The following is a 27,453-nucleotide window of genomic DNA, read 5'->3' on the forward strand; positions in this document are numbered from 1 at the left end:
ACTCAAAGAACTCTTTCTAGAAGACCCAACAGTGTACCTTGGGCTTCTCTTACATTGAGAATCAGGTTAAGAGATGCAATTTCCAGCCAGGTACAATGGCACGTGCCCAGAATCCCAGCAACCTGGGAAGCTGAGGCAGGTGGATGGCAAAGCCTCAGCAACCTAGTGAGAGCCTCTCAAAATTAAAAAATACATTGAGCTGGGGGTTGTAGCCCGTGGTAAAGAACTTGCCTAGCATATGTGAAACACTGGATTTGATTCTCACCACCACATAAAAATAAATAAAATAAAGGTCTATCAATAACTGAAAAAAAATTAAATATACATATATATATATTATAAAATACATAAAGGGCTGGATATGTAGCTCAGTGGTGTAGCACCCCTGGGTTCAATCCCCAGTACTTCAAAATAAATAAATAAATGACTGCAGATACAGCTCAATGCAGAGTGCCCTGGGCTCTATTTCCAGAAACACAAAAAAAGTTGCAATTCCTGAGGGATTTCACTGATACCCATAGTAGTGAAAGTGAAACAAGGCAAAACATAGTCTCAGAAGATGTTCTCAGGGGCTGGGGATGTGGCTCAAGTGGTAGCGCACTCGCCTGGCATGCGTGCAGCCCGGGTTAGATCCTCAGCACCACATACAAACAAAGATGTTGTGAATGCTGAAAACTAAAAAAATAAATAAATAAATTTAAAAAAAGAAGATGTTCTCAGAGAGAACTCAATGTCCCCAAGATCTTACAGAAAAAGGACAAGACATAAAAGAGACTGACAGATTGATATATATTAACATAAAGAGAGTTACAACAAACATAGAATAAAATAATTGCAAAATGAGGTCAATAAAAGAATTAATGCCACAGTAAAATGAATGAACACAGAATTTTTCTGTGGGGTGGTGGTGGGTACTGGGGATTGTACTCAGGGGTGCTTAACCACTGAACCACATCCCCAGTGCTTTTTTATGTTTTATTTAGATACAGGGTCTTGCTGAGTTGCTAAATGTCTTGCTAAGTTGCTGAGTCTGGCTTTGAACTTGTGATCCTCCTGCCTCAGACTCTAGAATCTGAGGGATTACAGGCACATGCCACCACACCCAGCTGAACACAGATTTAAAGAGTGAAAATTATTACCACATACATTTAACAGAAGATAAAAATGTATACGTGCAAAATGCTATAACTCTTAGGCAAAGAAGATGTGCCATATCAGATGTGTTCACAGGATTAGAAGGACAGAAGTTAATCAACTAGATAATCCCATATGTTGGTATCCATCATGAACAAGTAAGCAGAGGAATGGAGTGGAGGATCAATGGCTAAACCCCACTGCTCCTTCTTGAAATTGTGATCTTGACCTTGAACCCCAACCCAGTAAAGTTTCTCCAATGTCCTGAGTGTTTATTCTGGATTGAATTTACAAATTTACACAAACGTGAAAGAACAGGCATTTTTCACAAGACCAAAAATATATTTTAAAAACTAAAATACCATAACCATTGGAAAGAATGAAGAAATTAGATGATCAGAAACCAAAACACTAGGATGTTGAACCACACTGAGGCAAAGAAACAAGTGAAGGCAAATATTTGCACTATAACCCACAGTCCCACAAGTCATCAGACATAACCACAACAGGGTACCAGAGCTAGTCACATAAATGCCCAGTCAACCACAAATTCACGGGTTCCTTTAATGTTCTTTGATAAATAATTCACTAGAATGACTCTTGGAATTTGGGAGAGGGCTTTACTTAGTATTATAGTATATTACAGAGGACCACTTACTTCAACCACATTTATAAAAAGATAAAAGGAGGCAAAATTAAAGACAAAACAAAATAAAAACAGCACTTAGTGGTAAAGAAAACACAGTAATAGTATAAGGGATAACCAAAAAGTCAGGAATATGTTCATCTATGGGGAATCTAGAGAAGAGTCAAGGAGGGGAACAGGAGGAGGCATAAAACTTTTTCTTATTTTTTTCCCTCTCTTTTTCCTCCTCTTCTTTTTTGGACAATGGGGACTGAAATTAGCAGTACTATGCCACTGAGCTACCATCCCACATTCCCCAGCCTCCTCTCCCCTTTTTAATCTTGAGATAGGGTCTTTCTAAGCTGATAAGACTGACCTTAAACATGTGATCTTCCTACCTCAGCCTCTTGGGTCATTGTAATGAGTCACTGGCATTTTACAGGTGTACACTGGCATTTTACAGGTGTACACTGCCACATCTGGCTCCAGTTATGAATCTTGATGATTCCAACAGTGTTCACTATCTGGAGTATGTGTCAGGTTAAGGGCTCAGTCCCACAAGTCATCAGACGTAACCACAACAGGTACCAGAGCTATTCACATTAATGCCCAGTCAACCACAAATTCATGGGTTCCTTTAATGTTCTTTGGCAAATAATTCACTAGAATGACTCTTGGAATTTGGGAGAGGGCTTTACTTAGTATTATCAGTCTATTACAGAGGACCACTTACTTCAACCAAGTGGAACACATACACGGGCAGAGTAAATGTGGGAGGACACAGAGCTTCTGTGTCCTTCTGGACTAGCAGCCCTGCAAACTGGATCTTCTGCTAAAGGAGCAAATCCTCAGAACTGAAAAGATGAGGAACAAACCAGTACTGAGGATACCTCCATGAAGTTCAAGAGAAACTCATGTCACTGGGTAGGGTCAGGAAATTAACCCACAGAAGAAACTAAGAAGGACACAACATCTTTATTTTAATTACTGCTCCCTTATCTTCCAAGAAATTGAGAGAACCACGGCGTTTTCATCATATTACTTACATCCACAAGGAAAGGACAGGTGGGTATAAACAGTATGTAGAACTAAGGTCATATGACCATCTCTCAGACAAGGGACACTTGGAATCTGAACTTGATTCCTATTTCTGAAATATCATATACATAAGTGTTAGAGTCTGTAAACAAGTCAAGATGGCGCCTGGCGGGCTGGGGATGTGGCTCAAGCGGTAGCGCGCTCGCCTGGCATGCGTGCGGCCCGGGTTCGATCCTCAGCACCACGTACAAAGGTGTTGTATCTGCGGAGAACTGAAAAATAAATATTAAAAAAAAAAAAGATGGCGCCTGGCAAAATGCCAGAGGGAGTGGTTTGTAAAGTAATGCCAGCGAGGCATTAAGTGTGGAGATTCCTTATTGGTTGACTGCTGTATCTATTTTATGTTAATTAAGATAAGCTGTGTGGAATGTATAAATACCTCTGTTGTCGTACAATAAACGGCTTCCACTCCTGCTGCATCAATCTACACAAGTTGTTCGTCACCCAGCGGCTATTTTGCTGCAGCCAGACTGTGGCAGATGGTGGCCCTTTACGGGGAGCCCCGGGACACTCGGGGGGGGGGTAAATGACGAAAAAAAAAGCTGCCCGTCCATACATAGGACGGGAGCAAATCTGCTCATCCCTAGATAGGGCGAGAGGAAAAATGGCCATTTTGAGACGAAAATATGGAAGGGGTGTTAGGTAAATTGATAAGGGAAAGAGGCACCCCAGTGGAACCAAGAATAGTTAGGGCATGTGTTGATGGAAGCCCAGGAACTCTAGTCAGAAAGAAAAAGAAAGTTCAGAAGAAGAAGGATTATCCGGAAAAAAGTTGCAGCAAAAGGCTATTAAAATGAAGACTGATACAGTATGTTTGTGTCTTGTTTTGTCTTGAAATGTTGTATTGTCTTTGTGACACAAGTTGCTCGTCACCCCCAGGTTATTTTGCCCAGCCAGCCGGGCTGTGGCACATAAGGTTTTTTTTTATTTTTTATTTTTAGGTGAATACAATATCTTTATTTTATTTTTATGTGGTGCTGAGGTTCAAACCCAGTGCCTTACAGGTGCTAAGCGAGCTGTTGAGCCACAACCCCAGCCCCAACATAAGGTTTTTTTTTCTTTTTTTTTTTTTAAAGAGAGAGGGGGGAGAGAGAGAGAGAGAGAGAGAGAGAGAGAGAGAGAATTTTTTAATATTTATTTTTTAGTTTTCAGTGGACACAACATCTTTATTTTATTTTTATGTGATGCTGAGGATTGAAACCAGCACCCTGCACATGCCAGGCAAGCACACTACTGCTTGATCCACATCCCGAGCCCCAAATAAGGTTTTATTTTATTTTATTTTATTTTCATATGATTCGTTTAATTTTTTTTAGCAGGAGAAAAAAAGAATAAAGTTACAAGATTCTTTTAATAGTTTCACAATGTTAAAACTAAAACTGAGCTCTAGGCTATGTGTGTAAGTAAATCTAAAACACAAAAGGGTTAAATAAGATTTTCTCTTTAAAGATACAAGAATTTAAGCTTTCCTTACATTTAACAAACTTCACAGAACAGATACTGCAGGGGAACAAGCCCTTCCTCCCCCACCCGGCTCTACTGTCAGGAAGTGAACGTGGGCCGTGGGCCCTGTGTGCGGTGGCACCCAGAGCACCTCCTTCCCTCTGCTGCCTCCAAGCAGCAGCTGCTGGGGCCTGAGGAGGGCCAGGAAGGGCACACACCTGCAGCCTCTTCCGGATAGAGCTTGGCGGGGGGCCTAGGCGGGCGCCTCACTGAGGATGGCCATGTAGTGGACAGAGGGCCGTGGCTTGACAACAGTGGTAAACGCTGGGCAGACCTGGCCCCTCTGCCCTGGGCTGCCCTAGAGCAAGGTCTGGGTCCTGAAGCAATAATTAAGGCTGGAGATTCTGCAGCGGATTCCACTCGGGTGGGGGTGGGGGTGGAGGTGGGGTGGGGGCAGGAGACTGGGAAGAGCATGATTTCCTATTTCATTATTTTGGATTGAAAAACATTTGCAGCTGCAGGTGTTCTGCTGACAATTTGCAGACAGAGTAGTTGAACTGTATGGTGTGGGATACAAGAAAACTGCTGGGTTAAACTGTTCCATCAGTAGCCTGTGTGTGGGCAGACCACGGAGCCTCGGCAGAAGCCTCCTGCCCTCTCTGACTGGGACCACAAGGTGGGGGGGGGGGGCACTGGCACAACCACCACCTGATTGGGGCCTCCAAGGGAATCCTAGTCCTGACTCCCCAGCCAGACCCTCCGCTGACTGTTAACGATTTCCTAACAAGGCAACCAGGCCCACCACCCCTCTTCCCCACTGGCTGAGCAACTGTGGCTACTGAACCTCTCTGCCCACACAGAGGAATGGGTAGGAGACCTGCCCTCCCCACCTCCTGCCACAGCCACAGCCACTGCTCTAGAGGTGCCAACCCACACTCTGGTGAGGCAGGCTGCCTCCCCTTCCCAAGCCTGCCACGTGGCAGAGGCGGATGGCTGTCCAACTACGGACCGCATGGGAAGGAGCGGGGGCCACGGCACCATCCTCTTAGCCCCAGAAGGGCAAGTGGGCTCTGGGTGGAAGGGACCGAGGCTGTGGCAGCAGCATCCCCAGCTGCTCCCCAACACTACTACTGATTGATTCCTGGTGGCTATGAAATGTCTTTTGTAAAAACTTCCAATATGAAATCTGGCTGCAGAAGCCAGTTTGTAGACCCCAGCCACAGTGCTGTGCTGCCACGGGCCTTAGATCAACTGCCAGATCCCTGCGGTTAGCAATGGCAACCAGAGCCACTGGGGTCAGGGTACACGCTGGCTGGGTGCTGCTCATGACTGCGGATCCTGTATAGAAAAGGTGGGTTTCGTGCATGAACTAGTCTTGAGTGGAGCTAATTTTCGAGGTGAGGTTATTGTTTCTCTTCTGTGTGATGAGTTTTTTTTCATAGCAAGTCAGGTAAAAAAATTTCCATAAGAATCTGTCCCCTGCCCCCCATTTCCAGCTGTGTGGGAGAGCGAGGCCACCACCCAGCCCAGCCACATGGCCATCAGCAGCCTCCCATGGCCAAGGCACGCGTGGCCATCAGGTATCCTGGCTCCTGGGACTAAGGGTAAGTGAAGAGGTGAAAGGCCAAACATTAAACAGAGTTTCTGGCAAAGCCATGTGCGTCGTGGAACTGTAACACCAGTTTCTACTCCTCTAAACTCAGAGTCTCCGTCTGGAACACTTTTCGCTTAAGGCTTTTTATAAGTTTGACTCCAGCAGTGACAGGTATGTGTTGTTTTAAATCCACTAGCCATGCTCAAAAAAAAATATTGTTCATGTTTTAATTTTATACAATGGCTAGCAGGCACCTTAGTAACCAGCCAGAAATCAATTTCAACCACCATCAACCCCTAAACTACAGTACCAGGATGGCTGGCTAAAGAAAGGAAACGGACTGGCTGTAGTCTGATGCGTGCCCAGTACAAGGTGTCTGGCTCACTTTGTCCTAAATAAGGCTAACATTAGTGAACTAAGAACAGCGTCATGTGGTGGCCATGCCTGGCCTTCAGGAGCACCCCTCCCCGATGCGCTGGCAGGAGCGCCCCACTTTCCGGCCCAGTTTCACCATTTTCATGATGGCTTCCTCTCGGCCGCGGCCCATGTGGTCGAATGTGCAGTCATGCTGCTCGGGGAGGCGATGTAACATACAGAACACGTAACCACAGCGACACGATCCCAATTCTTGCTGTACCAGCTCCAGTTTGGTTTGGCACTCTTCTGTTCAGATCGGCTGGTTTCCTCAGACCGTTCAGTACTGTCCAGTAGTCGTGGCCGTTTCACTGGTGAAGCCTCATTCTCAGACTGTGAATCTGTACCACAGGATCTTTTGGTTGGTGTAACGACACATGAGCTGTGTCTGTGCATGGCCCACATTCCTCTTTACTCGGTGAATTTACATTCAGTTCTGTCGGAAGCGGCTGCTGGCTGGGACTAAGAGTTGGCGTGGTTATCGAGGTATTATCGTTGTCACTGGTGGTCTCTTCAGAAAACAAATCTGATTGGCTGTTACTTGTACTTGGAGCGGAATCATTGTCTGGTTGTTTCTTTTGAAAATCAGCAAAGCATTTGGAACAGAGATTCATAGTCTTGCTGGACCCCCAGAAGCCGCAGGGACAGCGCGGGCAGGGACAGCGCGGTGGCAGGCTGCGTCTCCCATGGTGCTCGGCAGCGGCTGAGTTCGGTGGCGGCAGCGGTGGGCCTGGGCCCCGCTCGAAGGAGGCTGCGTAGGGGGTCTTGGGGGCAGGGGGAGGGGGAGGGAGCGGGCGCGCCTGCGGGCGCGAGTCCGGGGCCCCAAATAAGGTTTTAATTTACAAATATACAAATGGCAAAAGAGAGACACTCCTATACTCAGGACTGTACCACTAGCTCTAACACAGGAACCATTCTATCCAAAATTTATGGATTCAACTCACAAAAAAATCCCATGACATTTGTGCTCCCCAGTTCTTTTTATTAAGCATTAAAATAATGAATCTAAGTTAAAACCATTTTAAGGGCCCAAATCAAGATTCCATAGGTATGCATTATAATTCATTTTTTCAACTCCCATCGACATGTCATGGTCTGTAAGGGGGAAAGCTACACAACCAAATATCATTCATTTCAGTGTGAAAATTTCAATGAGAAGCTTTACTAGAAGGCTGAAGAGTAGGAAGGAGGTGCCCATGGCACTTTGAAAAAAAACATGTAACTGTCTTCTAAAAAAGATGGAACTGGGGAGTCTCTGAAGAAAAGCAGAAACCAACCCAGTGCAAAAGACACCTATTTACCTGGTAAATCAACTCTTTCTCCACCTTGCGGTGCGCACCAAGTACCACTCCTGTCAGGGCCTATACAACTTAGAAAAACCCTGTCTCAAAATAAAAAATAAAAAGGGCTGGGGGCAGTGGCACACTCCTGTAATCCCGCGGCTGGGAAGACTGAGGTAGGAGGCTCGGGAGTTCAAAGCCAGCCTCGGCAATTTAGCAATGTGCTTAGCAACTCAGTGAGACCCTGTCTCTAATAAAATACAAAATAGGATTGGGGATGTGGCTCAATGGTCAAGTGCCCCTGAGTTCAATGCCCCAATACCCCAAAAATAAATTTTAAAAAATTTAAAATTAAAAGGGATGGGGATCTGGCTCAGTAGTTAGGGGCCCTGGGTTCAATCCCCGATACCAAACAAAGAAAAAAAGAAAAGGAATTTACCTGCAGCCCTGCCTCATGTAAGTCAACAGGATATGTTACATTCTTCAGCAAACAACCTGTTGTCTGCAAGTGAAATGCAGGCCAGAAACATCAATCTAAATACAAATCACCCTGGACTTTTACACAGATCAGATCAAAGAACTCAGGGAAATAAGGATAATTCCCCTAAACACAAAATCTGTAAGAGGTTCCACTTAGAACAGGTTAACATGGGCCAAAATGACCTAGAGTTGTCATTCACACGGGGGACTTGAAAGTCTGATGTCATTCTGCTCTCAGCCAAAAGTCAAGAGGTGGACCTGGGCAGTATTCTAGAAACTTCCCTGGGACCCCCCTATAAAAACTGGAGAGCCTAAGGGGAGGGCCCTCCTCTCTAAAGGACCCACTCTCTCCCTTGCAAGCGTCCCTTTTACTCATCCCTTCTAATAAACTCATGCCTGCTACCGTGGGCGACCCCTCAGCTGGGCGGCAGACCCTGCCCTGTTACCGACTGGAGTCCACCGGGAACCTCTCCTCCCACGCAGGAAGCCCGCTGGCGAGCTGGGGTCTTCCGACAACGGTCTCGCACCAGTCTGGGGGGACGCGCGGCTGCAGCGGAGCAGCCCAGAGGAGGATCCCGCCAGCCCAAGTCGCCGCTCGGGGAAAGGAAGTGACACCTGTCCCCGCTGCCGGCCCAGCCCCACCCCACGGGCTGGGGGCGACAGAGGGCCGGGCGGAGCGTGGCCAGAGGTGGCCTCGGCCCCAGACTCCAGAGGGAGGCGGGACGCTCGGGTTCCGCCACGGCCGGTTCCGAAGGCCCGCCAGCACTCACCGCCCCCCGCTTCCCGGTGTCCGGTTCCCGCACGGCTCCCACTACCACTGCGGGTCATCACTCCACTCGCGGAGCCAGCCCAGGAAACTCTGGGACGCGAGATGCGATAACAAAGGAGCCTGAGAAAGGAGTCCGGATCTCCGAGACCCGGCGAGCCCCGCCCACTTCCGGTGGCGCTCGATTGGACGGGAACGAGGCCCCGCCCAACGCTTCAGGTCTTTGAGGTTACGCCCGAAGCGCTGTTTCCTTCCTCCAGGGGGTCGGCCCCTGTCTGGCGCTGGGCAGCTGGACGAGGCCGTGGTGGTCCCTACCTCCTCGGAGTGAACGGACTCCAGGCTGATGGACAGCGAGAGGGGCGCGCAGGCCGGGCTAGACTGCAGCAGGAAAGCCTGAGTCCTGTAGGAGCCAAGCTATTCGCGGAACTGTTAACGTGAAAAGTGGCACCACAGTCCTAGCGCGGTGGCGCACCCCTGTCATCCCAGCGGCTCGGGAGGCTGAGGCAGGAGGGTCGCGAGTTCAAAGCCAGCCTCAGCAACAGCGAGGACTAAGCAACTCAGTAAGACCCTGTCTCTAATAAAAATAGAAAATTGGGCTAGGGATGTGAGTCAGTGGTCGAGTGCTTCTGAATTTAATCCCTGGTACACCCCGCCTCCCCCCCCCCCCAAAAAAAAGAGTGCAGCACAGTACGTGATACAGACTCAGCCTCCGTTGTCTTACTTGACTCTTAACCATTACTGAGGCCTCTATCTATGCCTTTCTTAATATTGGAATTCACCTATAGCCTAACTAGCATGAAATTTAGAAAGCAGAAATAGAAATTGATCTGGGGCTGGGGATGTGGCTGAAGCGGCAGCGCGCTTACCTGGCATGCGTGCGGCCCGGGTTCCATCCTCAGCACCACATACAAAGATGTTGTGTCCGCCGACAACTAAAAAATAAATATTAAAAAATTCTCTCTCTCTCTCTCTAAAAAAAAAAAAAAAAAAGGCATTGGTCAGGTTTTGGAGCACATACTCAGGAAGAAGCTAGATTCCTAGAGGCTGCATGAACATTTGCTTCCAGCCCGTATGTTATGGTTTGGATCTGGAACGACCCCTGAAAAGTTCATGTTTCGAAAACATGATCCCCAGTTCAGCAAGGTTTGGAGGTGGGAGTTGCAAGCAATGATTTGGGCTCTGGCTTCATCAGTGGATTACTCCAGCAAATGGATTAATCCATCGATAGCTGTAGGCAGATGGGACTGGCTGGAGGAAGTTGGCTCTGGGCTATATCCTTAAAACAATTTTTGTCCCTGCCCCACCCCTCCACCTTCCTAGCTGTCACGAATTGAGAAGCCTCCCCCCCCCCACCCTCTTCCAGCTTGATGTTCTGCCTCACCTCAGATGCACAGCAATGGGGCTGGCTGTTTTAGTCAGTTTTTTCACTGTCCTGACAGGACAATCTTAGGAGGAAAAGTTTATTTGGGAGCTTGCAGTTTCAGAAGTGTTAGTCCACAAGCATTAGTCCACATGATCAGGAAGCATAAAGAGCACTGCTCAACAAGAAGAAAATATAAGCCCCCCCCCCCAAGATGTGTCCCAATGACCCACCTCCTCCAACCACACCCCACCTGCCTACAGTCACCACTCAGTTAATTCTTACAAGGGATTAATGCACTGATTAGGTCAAAGTGCCCACAACCCAATCATTTCACCTGTAAACTTTATTGCATTATCTCACACATGAACTTTTGGGGGTCACCTAATATCTAAACCGTAAGGTTGGTCAACTATGGACTGAATCTCTGAAACCATAAATGAAAATAAACTTTTCTTCCTATAAGTTGTTCTTGTCAGGTATTTTGGTCACAGTAATAACAAGCTAACTAACCCAGCATGAAAATCAGAAGAGTGTCCTCAAAATACAATGAACTGCTTTGTTTCCATTTTCTCAGCAGCGTGGGTTTCCAGATTTCTGCAGCACTTGCACATTGAAGATCTATTACAATTTGTATTTTTTTGCAGCCGGAATGTATCTCCTGGCAACTAGGCAGGAGAGTCTGTACAAACTCATGACTTCATGTTACATGCCCTTAAACTTTTAACCATGGCCAAAAAGTTTTTTTCTTTTTGAACCTTGTTTACACCTTATCTTTATGGGCAATCATTACTGTTAATTCCAGAAATACTGAACATTATGTATTGCTGCCTATTGTTTATGACCACATATGATTAGGTCCTGAAAAGTGTTTAAAGTTGGAATTAACAGTAATGATTCTGCATAAAGTGTAAACAGTTCATCTTTGGTTTTGCCATGGTTAAAAGTTTAAGGGCATGTAATACATGATCATGAGTTTGTACATGAACAGGAGATTTTCTATTGATTTAGGCTATGGGTTACTGGGGTGTTAATGTTTTTGTTGAATGTTATTTGAAAGGATTTTAATTTTGTATTTGAGCTGGGTATGTTAGAATGCCTGTGGTCACAGTTATTCAGGAGGCCGAGGCAGGAAAATCACTTGAGTCAGGAGGTCAACCCAGTCTGGGCAAGAAAGTAAGACTCCATGTTATTAAAAAACAAAAGGTTTGGAAAAATAAATTTAAATTTTAAAATTCAAATTCACTTGGAAAATAAAATTTTAATTTGGCATTACCAATTTGTTGTTATATAGACTAAGTGATATGATACAGACCTCATTAAACCATGAACTTGCACTTTGTTGGTTAAATTCTGAGAATTATTTTTTATAAATATTTTTTTATTGTTGATGGAACTTTATTTTATTCATGTACTTATATGCGGTGCTGAGAATTGAACCCAGTGCTTCACACATGAGAGGCAAGTGGTCTACCACTGAGCCACACCCAGCCCTTCCTAGGCTTATTTCTGAAGTGCTAGCACATCTTGAATTGTTCCTATGAGTAGAGCGATATCTACACATGTCCACTGGGATTCCCACAGAAAACACCACACAGAATAATGTACTTTTACATGGTAATAAGGCAAGGAATACTGAAATGAGCTGCAGACAAAAAGTACCATTTTGACAGATATCATAATTTAGAGCAAAAGGAGGTGCATTTTCCTCAAGCTGAAACATTCTTTTTTTTTTATTTTAATATTTATTTTTTAGTTTTCGGCGGACACAACATCTTTGTTTGTATGTGGTGCTGAGGATCGAACCTGGGCCGCACGCATGCCAGGCAAGCGCGCTACCACTTGAGCCACATCCCCAGCCCCGAAGCTGAAACATTCTTAACACTTTTTCATAAGAGGACCCTGGTACAGTAACAAAATTTTACTCCTTAATCTTTCTCCTATCTTTCCCCAAAGGGCTGGGACATAGCTCCACGGTACAGTACCTGCCTATCCTATACCAAAACCTGGGTTCAACCACAGGAATTTTTTTAAAAAAATTAAGTCTCTGGGAGTACATAAACAAATTAAATATTGTAGATGAAGTAGAAAGAATTGTGGAAATACACAGCCAAGACTCAGTCATGAGGATATAGAAAATCTGAGCAAAACTTTGACTAATGAGATTGATAGTTAAATTTTTCAACAAATAAAGCCAGGGACCAAGAGTCTTGCTGGTGAAATGTATACAACACTTAAGGAATGAACAGCAATGCTCCTTAAACTTTAAAATTTAAAAAAAAAAAAATGAACACGGGGGAATACATGATTTAGATTTGGAATATCCTTCAAAAGCTCATGTGAAAGTATGGTCCCAACCAGGGGTGGTGGCACACACCTGCAATCCCAGTGACTTGGGAGGCTAAGGCAGGAAGACAGCAAGTACCAAGCCAGTCTCAGCAACTTAACAAGACTGTCTCAAACAATAAAAAGGACTGGGGATATAGCTCAGTGGTAAAGCACCCCTAGGTTCAATTCCCATTACCAAAAAGATAAAAATATGATCCTCAATGTGGCATAGTTCAGAGGTCAATTATGAGGGTTCTGACCTTATTGATGGATTAATCCATTGATAGCTGAATGAACTTCTGGGAGGTGAGACCTACTTGGAAAAAGGTCACTGGGATGTACCCTGAAAGGGTTTATCTCCTCCTGGTCCATCTTCTCTTCCCTCTCCCTCTCCTTCCTAGCTACCATGAGCTGAGCAGCTCTCCTCCTCCATGCCCTTCCGCCCTGATGTTTCTGTGTGGGGTCAGCTAACTTTAGATTAAATCCTCTGAAACCATGATCCAAAATAAATATTTTTTTTCTCCTCTCAGCTGTTCTTATTGGGTATTTTGGTAACAGAAATGAAAAGCTGATTAATATAACATTCAAATTCACTCTCTGTCAGCTGGGCATGGTGGCACATGCCTATAATACCAGCAACTTGGGAAGCTGAGGCAGGAGGACTACAAATCTGAGGCCAAACTAGGCAAATTAGCAAGACCCCCATCTCTAAATGAAAAGAGAGAGGGGGCTGGGATTAGTGGTAGAGCACTTTCCTGGGCTCAATCCTCCATATTGCAAAAAAGAAAAAATATTCAATCTGTGTGGCCAGAGTGACCCTGACATAGGAGGTAGAAAAAGAAACTACAAGGACAACTGGAGACAAATATCTCTTGAATATTATTCAAGAATTCTTACATAAGCATGAGTACATCATCTCAAGAAGCATATTTTAAAAAGATTACTCAACATAACACAGCGAGACTTATCCCTGGAATGTAAGGATGGTTCAAGATTTCTGGAGATTTCCAACTGGATACAGATTTGATATGGTACAGCTTTGATATGAAGACCTCTTGGGAACAACACTGATGGAGTCATTTGCTTCATGTGCACCTCTGAACGTGAAATGACTGTTGTGCTAGAAAGTGACCTTGTTATCAGTGGCAAGTCATTGGAAAATCTACAGCACAGAACCCATGTCTATGCTTGCCATCTACTTTGATGTGATCAGCACAATACCCCCATGTCCCAGGGAGGCAGAGATGTCATCAAATTTTGTCATGCAGCATTAACATACCAACACCAAGAGACATCCACATGACCATAACTTCTCTGAGCTAGGCACTTCAGTAAGTTCAGGCTCAGGCTCTCAAACTAACACGGACTCACGTTGACAGCACAACTTGGAGCTTTCTAGGCAGGAAGCAGAGGAAGGGTCTGAAGTACTTCAGCAGCTGGACTGACATGTGTTTCACGAGTTTTGACAAGGCAGGCACAGTAATGCACACCTCCAATTGCAACAACTTAAGAAGCTGAGACAGAAGAATCCCAAGTTTGAGGCCAGCCTGTGCAATTTTTCAAAGCCCTATCTCTAAATTAAAAGGGTTGAGAATGTAGCTCAGTGATAGAATGCCCCAGGGTTCTATTCCCAGAATTAAAAAAAAAAAATCAACAGGATAAAAAAAGATCACCCACTTTAACTAATCAAATTCCTGTTATCCATATTCTTAGTTCATTTTTTGCCTTAGAAGGTTTACTTCAAGAGTTCAAGGGTAGGGCTGGGGATATGGCTCAAGCGGTAGCATGCTCGCCTGGCATGAGTTCGGCCTGGGTTTGATCCTCAGCACCACATACAAACAAAGATGTTGTGTCCGCCGAGAACTAAAAAATAAATATTAAAAATAAATTCTCTCTCTCTCTCCTCTCTCTTAAAAAAATACATATCACGAAATAAAATACCTGAAGGGCTTGCATAATTGCAGATGATTCACTTAAAAAAAAAAAAGCGTTCAAGGGTAGAATGTACAAGTTCTATTTAGAAAGCATTCCACCTGGTAGAATCTGACCCAGGCCCCACCCTCTACTCCATATGCCTCCAGAGTCAGTGCTCTAGGACAGCAGCATTACAGCTGACAGAAAACTGTAACCATTTTGGTGATGGATACAATTCTCCAAATTGTCATTTGTGATGGTGAGGGCAGAGCCCAATAGTAGAAAGCTATACACCAGGATGTGCCCAAGTATAAAAACATCTGGCCCATTCTGTAGGCACCACTGGATGATGAATTTTGCAAGTACCCTTCCTGGGTCCATCAACATGTGGCAGGGAAGCTGCATTTCTTTCATGCAAACTGGGCACATGACAAACTATTCTAGGGTACAGGAAACTGGAGCACCTACCCTGATGTTTGTCTACAAATATTCATGACCCCACTTAAAGAATCTGCAGATCTCTAGTGATGGTTAAGCTAAAGCTATGACTAGGAAATTGAAGACAACACTATCAAATCATGCTTTCAAAGCCTTGATGACATTATTTTCTTGTTTCTGGCAGATTTTAATAATTAAACATGGTAAAAAGAATGAGCCTGGGGCTGGGGCTGTAGCTCAGTGGCAAAGCTCTTGCCTAGCATGTGTGAGGCACTGGATTTGATCTTCAGTACCACATGTAAATAAATAAAAAATAAAGGTACATCAACAACAAAAAACTACTTTAAAAAATGCCCACAAATAAAGATAGTATATTTAAAACATTTATGTTACTAACCATGCTGTGAACTTTCTGAAGATTATATGATGAAATGATTTGCATTAGGCTTTCCATAATTCATTTACTGCACTTTTGTCCAGATGGACTTGCCAAATGACTGAAAGCAACTGTAAAACTTTTAGCTAGGTACGATGGTGCACACCTGTAGCTCCAGCTACTCAGGAGGCTGAGGCGAGACAATCAGAAATTCAACATCAGCCTGGGCAACACAGTGACACCATCCCCAAGTTTTAATTTTTTAAAAAGGCTGGAGATAGTGGTAGACAATTCCCAGTCCTGAGAAGAAAAAGAAAATAATAAAACCATGATGATTGAAAAATTTCCAACATTCTTCACACTTAAAACATTTCTAATACACATACGCATGTGTCTTCCAAAGGTTGTGTGATGGATTTCCCAGATTCCTCATATTTCATAGTTTCTTTCCACTATGAACTTGTTTGTGCAATTGAAAAAGCCAGAAGTACTTAGCTATTCCATGTTGTTTTTATGCATAGGGTTTTCCTTTACTCTTTTATGTTGGGGGCGGGGATACTGGGGATTAATCCCTAGGCTTTACACATGCTCCATATACCTATCTGAACCTATTTCCAGTCCATATTTTATTTCATGACAGGGTCTCCCTAAATTGCCCAGGCTGGCCGTGAACATGGAATCCCACTGCCTCAATCTCCCACGTGGCTGAAATTACAGGCATGTGCCATTACCACCAGCTTACATGCACTAGGTTTCTGTCCCATGATATCTTCTGTGTTCTCCAATGTCACTTGAGTAAAGGAAGGACTTCCTATGTTGTTTACTTCCACAGGGCTTTTCTCTGGTGTGACTTCTCTCGTGTACTCAAATATAATTGCAACATCTGAAGTGACTGTACCACACAGTTCACATTCAGAGGGCTTCTATACAGCTTGAGTTTTTATGCAGTTTAAGACAGTTCGAATAAGTGAAGGTTTTCCCACATTGCTTACATTCATAAGGTTTCTCTCCAGTATGAGTTCTTTCATGTACTCGAAGAGTATAGGAGCTGGCAAAAGCCTTGCCACATTGTTTACACTCATGATGCCTCTCTCTAGTGTGAGTTTTTTCATGGGCTCGAATTCCATTTGAACTGCTGCAGGCTTTACCACACAGTTGACACCGATAGGGTTTCTCTCCACTATGGATTCTTTCATGTACCCGAAAGGAGCTGGAGTATCCGAATGCTTTCCCACACTGTTTGCACTTATAGGGTTTCTCTCCAGTATGAATTCTTTCATGCACACGACACTGACTTTTTGTCAGGAAACCCTTTCCACATCCCTTACATTCATAAGGTCGTTCTCCTGTGTGTGTTCTCCTGTGTACTTGAAGGGCTGCAAAGCTAACAAAGGATTTCCCACATTCCTGGCATTTGTGAAGATTCTTTCCAGTATGAGTTTTCTTATGCAATCGAAAGCTCTGTGGATACTTGTACTCTTTACCACATTCTGTACATTTGTAGGGTTTTTCTGTAGTATGACTCTTTTCGTGGCATCTAAAGTCTATGGAAATACTGAAGGATTTGCCACATTGCTTACATTGATAAGGCTTCTCTCCAGTGTGACTCCTTTCATGTCTTTTAAACTTTGCATAATATGGGAAGTGTTTCCCACAGTGCTTACACTGGTGGCGTTTCCCTCCAGTGTGTATATTCCTGTGTCCCCGATAGGCTCCAATGCTACCGAAGCCTTTCCCACATTCCTTACATTTAAAAGATGTCCTTCCAGTGTGAACGAACATGTGTCCCTGAAAAGTCTCATAATAAAGGAAGGCTTTCCCACATTCTTTACATTTATAGGGTTTCTCTCCAGTATGAGTTCTTTCATGTGTTCGAAAGAAAGCGAGTAATCTGAAAGTTTTGCCACACTGTTTACATTTATACGGTTTCTCTCCAGTATGAATACTTTCGTGGTTCTGTAGACAATGGCGATAACTATAGGCTTTGCCACACTGTTTACACTCATAGACTTTCTTTTCAGTATGAGTCCTTGCATGTGCCCGGAAGAACTTGCGACAAATGAAACTCTTACCACACTTCTTACATATATATAGCTTCTCTCCATATTCCTGATACTCATATGGTCTGTGCCCAGCATGAGATCGGATACACCTATTAAAGAATGACAGATGCGTGAACTTTTCCACACATACTACATTTACATGGGTTGCACAAGTCACAGTTTCTTGGTGAGACTGAGATTTGAAATCTGGATGAAATTTTCTCTACCTTGATTACATTCTTTCCTTTCCACAAGGTCTCTTTACCATATAACTTTCACAAAAAATGATTATCACATTGTCAAAGGTTTTTTTATTAATAATTATATATATATATATATATATATATATATATATATATATATACATACACACACATATATATTTTATTTTTTAACTTTTGTATTAATAATTATATGTATACATATATATACATATACATATATTTAACAGTTGTTAGGTTCATATTTCAACATTTTCAGAGAAAGTATCCATTTCCTGCCCTGTCTAAACTATTTGAAAGTAAACAAGGATAGGGTGCAGCTCAATGGTACAGTGCTTGCCTAGCATCTCCAAGTCCCTATGTTTAATTTCTAATACTGAAAAAAAAAATTACTTATGTATGTAAAGCTCTGGAAAAGTACTCTACCACCTCTATATCAAAACAGGAATCCTTATCCATGGGGTTTCCTAACTATGTTTTGAAGTGAACAAAAAAAGCCTTGCCACATTGTTTACACTCATGGTGCCTCTGAACATCTGAACATCTATGACATTTTTACAAAGTCATTTTAGGTGAAAATTTTCTGACGACAATAAACTATAATCTGGACTGGCTGTGGTGTGAACTGATCAATACAATCAATAAATTATAGGTATAGATTATAGACTACAGAAGTAAGATTTTGATAAGATAACAGAAATAAAATGATAATATGTGTGTGTAGGCCATAAGTTAACTATAGTCTTAAGAAAGCATAAATAAGTTACTAATACTGGGCTCGGGTTGTGGCTCAGCGGTAAAGCACTGGGTTATTTTCTGGGTTTTTCATACCCAGAAAAATCATCATAAATTACTGAATAATTATGAGGTTCTAGATGTATGATTAGCTGTGACCCAGACTAACATTTTTACCAAAGTAACCCCTCTTCCACCCTTCAAATCTAGGAAATGTTTCTTGATAAGTTGATGATCAAGAAACTCTTCACCAAGTGGCGAGGCCCTGGGTTCACAATTCTGAGCACCACATAAAAATAAATAAATAAAATAAAGGTATTGGTCCAACTATAACTAAAAAAAAAAGAATAAAAATATTTTTTAAAAAAGTTACTAATACTGTTAATGTAAAGCAATTGCCATGGTAAAACTACCCGGCACTTGTTAACAGTTCCCTCCCTGCTGGGGTAGCAAGAATGAAGTCACTATGGCTATATGAGCAAACAGGTGCAGCCACAGGGACTCCATCTCAGCTGTTCTAGTCTCCACCTTAGTTTTTCTGTTACTACTCCCATGAAGAGACAGCTGCAGGACCCATTTCTGAGAAAATAAAATGAAAGCTGTTTTCTGCTAAATTAAAAAAACTATATTGTCTTCTGTACTTTGGACCCCACAAACTGTACTGGAACCAGGATATGGTTGTCTTGATGACCTATATGACTTTGAAGTAGATTTTTACTCCCACTGACCACCTGCTTGAACCCAGGAAACAGTTGTCTAACACCTGCTTAATCCCAAGATGCAGTTGTGTGAGTTGTCTCGGCGGACACAACATCTTTGTTGGTATGTGGTGCTGAGGATCGAACCCGGGCCGCACGCATGCCAGGCGAGCGCGCTACCGCTTGAGCCACATCCCCAGCCTGTTTGCTGCTTTTATTGGCCCGGAAGACTGTCTTTTCTTGTGAGGGCAACTCACCTTCGATTTCTTCCCTGACTTTTGTCATCATCTTCAATGTTGTGGTCTCTCCATTTCTTCCCTAAAATTCATACGCAGAAAAATAATCATAAATTACTGAAAAATCATGAAGTTCTAGATCATAATTAGCTGTGACCCAGACACAAAGTAACCCATTTTCCACCCTTCAAATCTTAGAAATCTTTCTTGATAAGTTGATGATCAAGAAACTTAGCCAGTGGGCTGGGGATGTGGCTCAAGCGGTACCGCGCTCGCCTGGCATGCGTACGGCCCGTGTTCGATCCTCAGCACCACATACAAAGATGTTGTGTCTGCCAAGAACTGAAAAATAAATATTTAAAAAAAAAAAAAAAGAAAAGAAACTTAGCCAGGTGGGGTGGAACACACCCATGATCCCAGCAATGCAAGGCTAAGGCAGGAGGATTCCAAATTTAAGGCCAGCCTCAGCAACTTAGCGAGGCTGTAAGCAACTTAGTAAGACCCTGTCTCAAATAATAATAATAATAATAATAATAATAATAATAATAATAAAAAAAAGAGGGCTGAGAGGTAAAGTGTGCCCCAGCTCAACAACAACAACAACAAAAAAAAAACACCAAAAAAACCTCTTGCTCTCTTCTTAACTTAATCAAGAAATCAAGAAATGATGTCTGGGGCTGTAGCTCACGGCAGAGTGCTTGCCTTGCATGTATGAGGCACTACATTAAAAAAAATAAACAAATAAAAATAAAGGCATGCTGTCCACCTACAACTACAAAAAAAAAACTTAAAAAAAAAAAAAGAAAAGAAATGAAGTTGATTCATACCTACAAAAACCAGGTTTCTGAAGGTTTCCCACATCACATCTCGGTAGAGTTTCTTCTGTGAGGAATCCAGCAAACCCCACTCCTTCTGGGTAAACTTGACAGCCACATCCTCAAAGGCCACTGAGTCCTAAAACATCCCACATATGTGCAGAAGGGTGGGTGAGAATGACAGCACTGTGGATCTGCCCTCAATCCCTATGACATGCAAACATTCTCTGTTTAACTGGGTTGTCAGAACACCAAATCTCACTTTCTTATAAAATTTAGCAGAATCATGAACACACAGACATTTACTTCTTCACTTCCACTGTGGACAATGAATGTCTGATTGCCTTCTAATAGTGGCCCCCAATTCACCTTGAATAAATGAGAGGAATTCTACTGAAATGAAATAAAATTTAAGGCAATCAACCCCTTGTGAGAGACTGTCATTTCCGCATTATATAGTACATCACCTATCTGTGTATGAAACATAGAACTGATCAGAATATGGTTATAATGAATAAATACATCCTTAAGATCTATTCTTGTGGCTTGGGTTGTAGCTCGGTGGTAAAGCACTTGCCTAGCATATGTGAGGCATTGGAGTTTGATCCTCAGCCCCACACACAAAAAAAGAAATTAAAATAAATAAACTAAAAGTATTGTGTCCATCTACAACTAAAACTATAAAATTAAAATAAAAACAAATTTGAAAAAACTATTCTCACCAAGAAACATGAAATACCAGGAGACCTGTGAAAATCCAAGTTGCAGTAAGGCCTGGGCTGTGTGAGGGACTCCATGCCACTGAAAGTGTTCCCAGCTATTTATTGTGCCTCTAGGGCTGGGGGTGTACCTCAGTGGTAGAGCACTTGCCCGGGATTCAGGAGGCCCTGGGTCCAAAGCCCTGAGAATGTTTTCAAATCTTGCTAGTATGTCATTAGGATTTCCCTTTAATAATAGTGAAATACAGTGAAAAAAAGTTTACCATTTCTTTCCCCATCTTTCGGATTTTAGAACATCTTTACCAAAGTTTAGCAATACTAGGGGACAGAAAGGTGAAGCAAAACCAGGAAATTGTACACTCTGACACTGCAATAGCACCACCAGGCCAGGCACCGTGGTTCCCGCCTGTAATCCCAGCTACTCAGGAAACTGAGAATCACAAATTCAGGGCCAGCCTGAGCAACTCAGAAAGACTCTCTCAAAATAAAAAATAGGGGCTGGGGATGTGGCTCAAGCGGTAGCACGCTCGCCGGGCATGCATGCGGCCCAGGTTCCATCCTCAGCACCACATACCAACAAAGATGTTGTGTCCGCCGAGAACTAAAAAAAAAATAAATAAATATTAAAAATTCTCTCTCTCTCTCTCTCTCTCCCTCCCCCCCTCTCTCTCTCAAAAAAAAAAAAAAACCAGTTCTTTACCTTTAAAAAAAAAGTAAAATAAAATAAAAAGGGCTGAGGATGGGCTGGGGATGTGGCTCAAGTGGTAGCGCGCTCGCCTGGCATGCGTGCGGCCCGGGTTCGATCCTCAGCACCACATACAAAACAAAGATGTTGTGTCCGCCGAGAACTAAGAAATAAATATTAAAAATTCTCTCCCTCTCTCTCTCTCTCTCTCTCTCTCTCTCTCTCTCAAAAAAAAAAAAAAAAAGGGCTGAGGATGTGGCTCAGTGGTAGAGCACTCGTGGCTTCAATTCCCAGTGCTACAGAAAAAAAGAAAACAATAACTCGGCTAAACCCAGAAGGATAAACCTCAAACCTCATATTAAAGGCCTGAAGCTCTTCCACTCTTTTTCTCAAGTACAGCATGTCCAGTATTCAACAAGAATGTATGACGCATACTAAAGACTTTCTAAACACAGTCTGAAGAGAAGACAATCTCCAGAACCAAGTTCAGATATAGAAGAGATCTGGGGACCATTAGACCAGAAATTTAAAACAAACCTAACAAGGGGCTGAGATTGTGGCTCAGCGGTAGAGCGCTCGCCTAGCAAGGGTGGGACCCGGGTTCGATCCTCAGCACCACATAAAAATAAAGGTGTTGTATTGTGTCCATCTACACCTAAAAAATAAATATTAAAAAAAGTTAAAAAAAAAAAAAAAAAACAAGCCTAACAAGACTAATATGGTGAGGTGTGTGTCTATGGGGGCAGGGCAGTTACTGGGCATCACACATGCTAGGCACACAGTGACAGACTGAACTCAGAGTGCTTCTCTGAGCTATATTCCCAGGCCTTTTTACTTTATTTAAAGGCCAGGTGTCAGTAAGTTGCAGAGGCTGCCCAGCCACCTCCTTTATTGTGGGGGAGGGAGTGCAAACTGAGGATTGAACCCAAGGGCCTTTACTACTGAGTCACATCCCCAGCCCTTTTTGTATTTTATTTTGAGACAAGGTCTCACTAAATTGTTGAGGCTAGACTTGAACTTGACATCCTCCAGTCTCAGCCTCCAGAGTCACTTGCCATCCTCCTGTCAGTCTCCAAAGTCCCTGGGATCACACACAGGTATGTGCTACTATGCCCAACTGCCCAACCTGTTTAAAATTTTGGGACAGTGCCTCACCAAGGTGCCCAGGCTGGCTTCTAACTTTGCATCTACTTGCCTCAGCTTTCCATGTAGCTAGAAAGTGTGCAGCACACTGCACAGGTGTGCACCACTGCTCCTGGAAATATGCTGAGGTTTCTATCAGAAACACTAACCAATTTGCAAGAATACCTGGGTAATTTCAAGCAGACACATGAAAATTCTAAGGATCAAAAGGTAATATCAGGGTGTAGTGGCTATAATCCCAGCAACTCAGGAGGCTGAGGCAGGAGGATCACAAGTTCAAAGTCAGCCTCAGAAACTTGGTGAGGTCCTGAGCAATCTAGCAAGACCCTGTCTCAAAATAGAAAATAAAAAGGGCTGGGGATGTGGCTCAGTGGTTAAGTGCCTCTGGGTTCAATCCCTTATACCAAAAAAAAAAAAAAAAAAAGATACAAACAAGTAATAAAATGCAGTCCAACAGAAATGAAAAGTACCCTTTTAGGGGCTCATGAAAACTATGCAAATGTGCCAATGTCTTGGCTGGGCACAAGATCACGAGCCACCATACACCTTGTAGATTCAAACAGCAATTCTTTATTCCCGAACTCACACCGGCCTCTACACACGTTCTGGGGCAATCCCCGTTCTGCCACCGCCCAATTCACTTACTCCACGAGGCTTTTTTCCCAAAATACTTTCTGAATCTCCCGAGAACTCAAGGGGAACTCAAGCAGCAGAAACGCCCTATTCCCAGCAGCAATAATCTTCAACATGGAATTTCCCTAAAACCCATATTGTCTTAAAACTGGGAAAGCCTTAAACTTGTCTTAAACCGGGAACGCCCTAAACCCAAGGAGGGGGATACTTCCTCAAACCTGCAGGATACACCCTAATCCTGGATCCACCCTCATCCTTGAGCAGGGTCACCTTTCTCAAACACACAAGCAAGGTCAACAGCGAAATTCCAAGGCAAGTCCATTTAACATAGGGTAGGCTGTCATTCCTACTTGGCAATGGCCCTCAGCACAAATGTGTAAAGAAACAATGATCTCAATGAAATGCCAATATGACCTTCCAAAACTGATGTGAAAAAAAAAATGCAGAGGGATATCCAAGAACACTGGGGAAGTGAAAATAATAATTAACATAATTCCTGAAATGCCACAAAAGCAGTACCTAGAGTGAAATTTATGCTACTGAACACATACAGTAAAGAAACCTATTGCCAATAATACCTCTGTCTACCTCAGAAACCAAAAAAAGGAGCAAATTAAATCCAGAGTAAAGCACAAAAACATAAATAAGTTAGAAAAGAAATGAATGAATTTGAGGAAAATAAATTTAGACAGGGAACAAAACCAAAAGCTAGTTTGTGAAAATATCAATAAAAAAAAAACAGTATCTATTCAAACTAATTTAAAGGGGAAAAAAGAGTCAGGACAGGCTTGGAAAGAGCCTATGGTCTAAGCTTCTCTGGAGGCTAGGGAAGGGAAATTACTTGCATCCAACAGTTTATTTTTTTAATTAGGGTCTCACTATGTTGCCAACACTGGCTTAGAACTTTCTATCCTCTTGCCTCAGATTCCCGGAATAGGTAGGCTTACAAGCGTGCACTATAGCACCTGGCTTGACTGTATTATTATGTAAAATAAATCTATATAAGCCACATTCTGCTTTCAATACTATTTTTATTAACTATTTTTCCTGTTCTTTTTTTTTTTGGGGGGGTGGTATTCAGCCTGAACCCAGGGCCTCCCCCATATTAAGTAAGCTCTCTACTACTGAGCTACACCCTCAGCCCTTTTTATTTTTGAAATGAGGGGTCTCACTTATTTACACAGACTGACCTCTCGAACTTGTAATTTTCCTGCCTCAGTGTCAGGAGTAGCTGGGATTATTTCCAGCTCCTTTGGCTTTTGAAAATTCAGCTTTAAAAAAAAAATCTCTTTTTTAATAGATGTTGAGGACCTTTATTTTATTCATTTATTTATATGTGGTGCTGAGAATTGAACCCAGTGCCTCGCACATGCTAGGCAAGCGCTCTGCCACTGAGCCCCAGCTCCAGCCCCTGAAAATTCAGCTTTTTGCACAGGAACAATTCTAAGATTTAATGTTTATTGTGTTACAGGCTGGAAGCAGTGGCACACAACCGTATTCCCAGCAACTCAGGAGGCTGAGACAGAAGGAATGCAAGTTCAGTAATTTAGGGAGGCCCCAAGCAACTTAGTGAAACACTGCCTCAAAATAAAAAGGGCTGGGGATGTGGCTCAATGGTAAAGTGCCTCTGGGTTCAATCTCCAGTACCAAAAATAAAAAAAAAAAAAAGTAATGGAACTGCAAACCTTTCAAGTTTTCCCAAATACACTGGCACACACCTGCAATGCCAGCCACTCAGGAGGCTGAGGACGGAGGAAAGTAAGTTTGAGGCTAAACTGAGCAATTTAGCAAGATCCTGTATCAAAATAAAAAAGGACTGGGGATATCAAGTCACTGGTAGAGCACTTACCTAGCACATGCAAGGCCCTGGGTTCAATCCCCAATATCACAAACAGGCTTACACACACACACACACACACACACACACAAAATCAAGTTTCTTTCTAACTGAAATAAAAAAGAACATCATTGTTTTTCCTTTCACTGAATGATACTATCAGGAACAGGTAGCATAGTACACATTAGGGCTTGGAAATCAACCCTTTAAATAAACTAGAATTCTCAGAGATACATTGAGTTTAGTAGATTTCATCATATCACTTAAAACAGTAGTTCAGAGCTGGGGACAGAACTCTGTGGTAGAGCAGTTGCCTACCATGGGCCAGCCACCCCCCTACATCAGCAGCACCTAGAAAAATAAATTAATAAAAACAGGAATGCCGTATGTCTGAGGTTCTGTATTCGATTTCCAACAATGCATAAAAAAGGAGATAGGGGATTCAATCCTCTTACGAATAGTGTACTTTTTAAAATTTGAAAATGCTCTATAGACATTCACATGCAAAAAAAAAAAAAAAGTGATTTAAGTTTTTTTGAAGTGCCACGGACTGGAAGGGAGGGGAGAGAACTTAAATACCCTGGTACCCTGATCTCACATAAGGGTCTTGAGCCTCTCTAGGCAAACCATCTACCACTCAACTAGATTCCCCAGCTTGATCTCACATCTTGAGGTTCTCTCTCCTTAAAAAAAAAAAAAGTTTCGGCTTCAGAATTTTCTCTCTTTCTGGCATCTCATCTCGCAATGGGTTCATCTCCTCCCACACAAAACTAAACACTGCACACAATCACGCAATTGAATAAAAACTTCCAAGTGCAAAGGAAAACTAGAATTAAGGGGTGGACCCAAGGAAAGAGATGCAAAACTTCTGACTTGCGACAGGGTCCTGCTTCCCCACAATTCCAATGCAGCGGTAAAGGACGTCCCCAAACTTGAGAGCCCTAGGCTGGGGCCTCCCTGGGGAGGCGGGCCCGGGGCAAGCCTGAGGGGACGACGCGTTTTCTTCCCCGGGCGGCAAAGAAATGCCCCCTCGGCCGGCAGGCATCCATCCCGGAGCGAGAAAACGTTCGCCTCGGTCACTTCAGTTGTGACCCCGATGAATTCCCAGACACAGGACCCCATTCCGTCACGGCACAGTCGGGAGCCGCGGGGCCGCGGGCGGCACTGCCCGGCGAGGGCTCCGGGCCGGCGGTCACCGCGCGGGGAGCGGCGCCGCGGCGGACTCGGCCCCGCTCGGGAGCCGACGTGCGGAGGCGGCGTCGCCCCCGGGCCGGTTCGGCACGTTCCAACCTGCGTCTTCCCTCGACTCGGGGCCCCCAACTCTGCACTCACCATTTCTATTTTCCCGCCTTTGGGGTCTCCCAAAGTCTTCCTTCGGGTCCTTCAACAGCTGTAGGTCACAGCGCGACAAAGGAGCACAACCCAGAAACCAACTGAAAATTCCGGACGTGGCCAGAACCTATAGCTGAGTGCGCCGGCGCATGCGCAGCCGCCCCGCACGGCTTTCCAGCCCCAATACTGAGTGGGCATCCTCCGTGGCCACGCCCCCTAGACTGTGACTGAAAGCAGGGAATGAGGTCACATAGTTGGCTTAGGCTGGGGTGTGGTGGGGTGTTGGGGGATGTAGCCGTGGGCCCTCAGGCTAAGCAAATTGTTTACCACTGAGCCCCACCCAACCCCTGACCTCTGTCCTCAAGACATTTTTAAGTGTCTTCTGGGGTTAAATATATTTAAATATTGCAAAACAGATTTCCAGAACTCTTCATCTTCCAAAACTGAAACTTAATACTTATCTTAAGTAACTCTCCACTTCTGAACTGGGGATTCGGGTCAGTAATAGGAGAGCTTGCTTAGCATGCCAGAGGCCTTGGGTTCAAACCTTAGGACACCACCCCGCCCAAAGAAATTATTTGGCACTCTACTCAATCTCTTGAAACCACAGTGTTTCTTTCTGACTCTGAATTAGACTCTGGGGCCAGTGGTGGCACACGGAGGATTGGGAGTTCAAAGCCAGCCTCAGCAACAATGAGGCACTAAGCAACTCAGTGAGACCTTGTTTCTAAATAAAACACAAAATGGGGCTGGGGATGTGGCTCAGTGGTCTAGTACCCCTGAGTTCAATCCCCAGTACTTAAAAAAAAAAAAAAAATGTTAGACCCTGAGTACTTCATATAAAGGGATTACAGTATTTGTCCTTATCAGATTGGCACATTTCATATAATATAAAGTCCTCTCTATATATTGATAAGGCACAGACAGATGAGAATGGTGAGAACACAAGTTTAGGGGACTAATTCTATAAAATGGGCCCACTGGGTTGACCCCCACATGTTTTCCTTTCCAAAAAGCAATTTACCTGCAGCCCTCCCTGGCTTAAATGGACAGAATATGTCACATTTCTCACCAAATTACCTGTTATCTGCAGAAGAAATGCAGGCC

At 43.6% G+C, this 27,453-nt stretch overlaps 1 protein-coding gene and 1 pseudogene across 2 annotated transcripts; both read right to left on the reverse strand.

Annotated features, from left to right (window-relative positions):
* Positions 1–4,858: 4,858 nt before the first annotated feature.
* Positions 4,859–8,896, reverse strand: LOC308645043 (AN1-type zinc finger protein 3-like; annotated as a pseudogene). The gene is made up of 3 exons (XR_014024397.1): positions 8,596–8,896; positions 6,712–7,059; positions 4,859–6,649 (listed from the first exon to the last, which is right to left on the reverse strand). The product of XR_014024397.1 is annotated as an AN1-type zinc finger protein 3-like (transcript).
* Positions 8,897–14,457: 5,561 nt separating this feature from the next.
* Positions 14,458–26,515, reverse strand: LOC308644608 (uncharacterized protein). Its single transcript, XM_081285983.1, has 4 exons — positions 26,347–26,515; positions 20,010–20,136; positions 19,204–19,264; positions 14,458–17,402 (listed from the first exon to the last, which is right to left on the reverse strand). The coding sequence occupies exons 1-4, from the start codon at positions 26,347–26,349 to the stop codon at positions 16,163–16,165; spliced, it is 1,431 nt and encodes a 476-aa protein (XP_081142109.1). The 5' UTR covers positions 26,350–26,515; the 3' UTR covers positions 14,458–16,162.
* Positions 26,516–27,453: the final 938 nt, after the last annotated feature.

The sequence above is a fragment of the Spermophilus citellus genome (assembly GCF_964194105.1).
Source record: "Spermophilus citellus genome assembly, chromosome: 3".
Classification (NCBI taxonomy): Eukaryota; Metazoa; Chordata; class Mammalia; order Rodentia; family Sciuridae; genus Spermophilus; species Spermophilus citellus.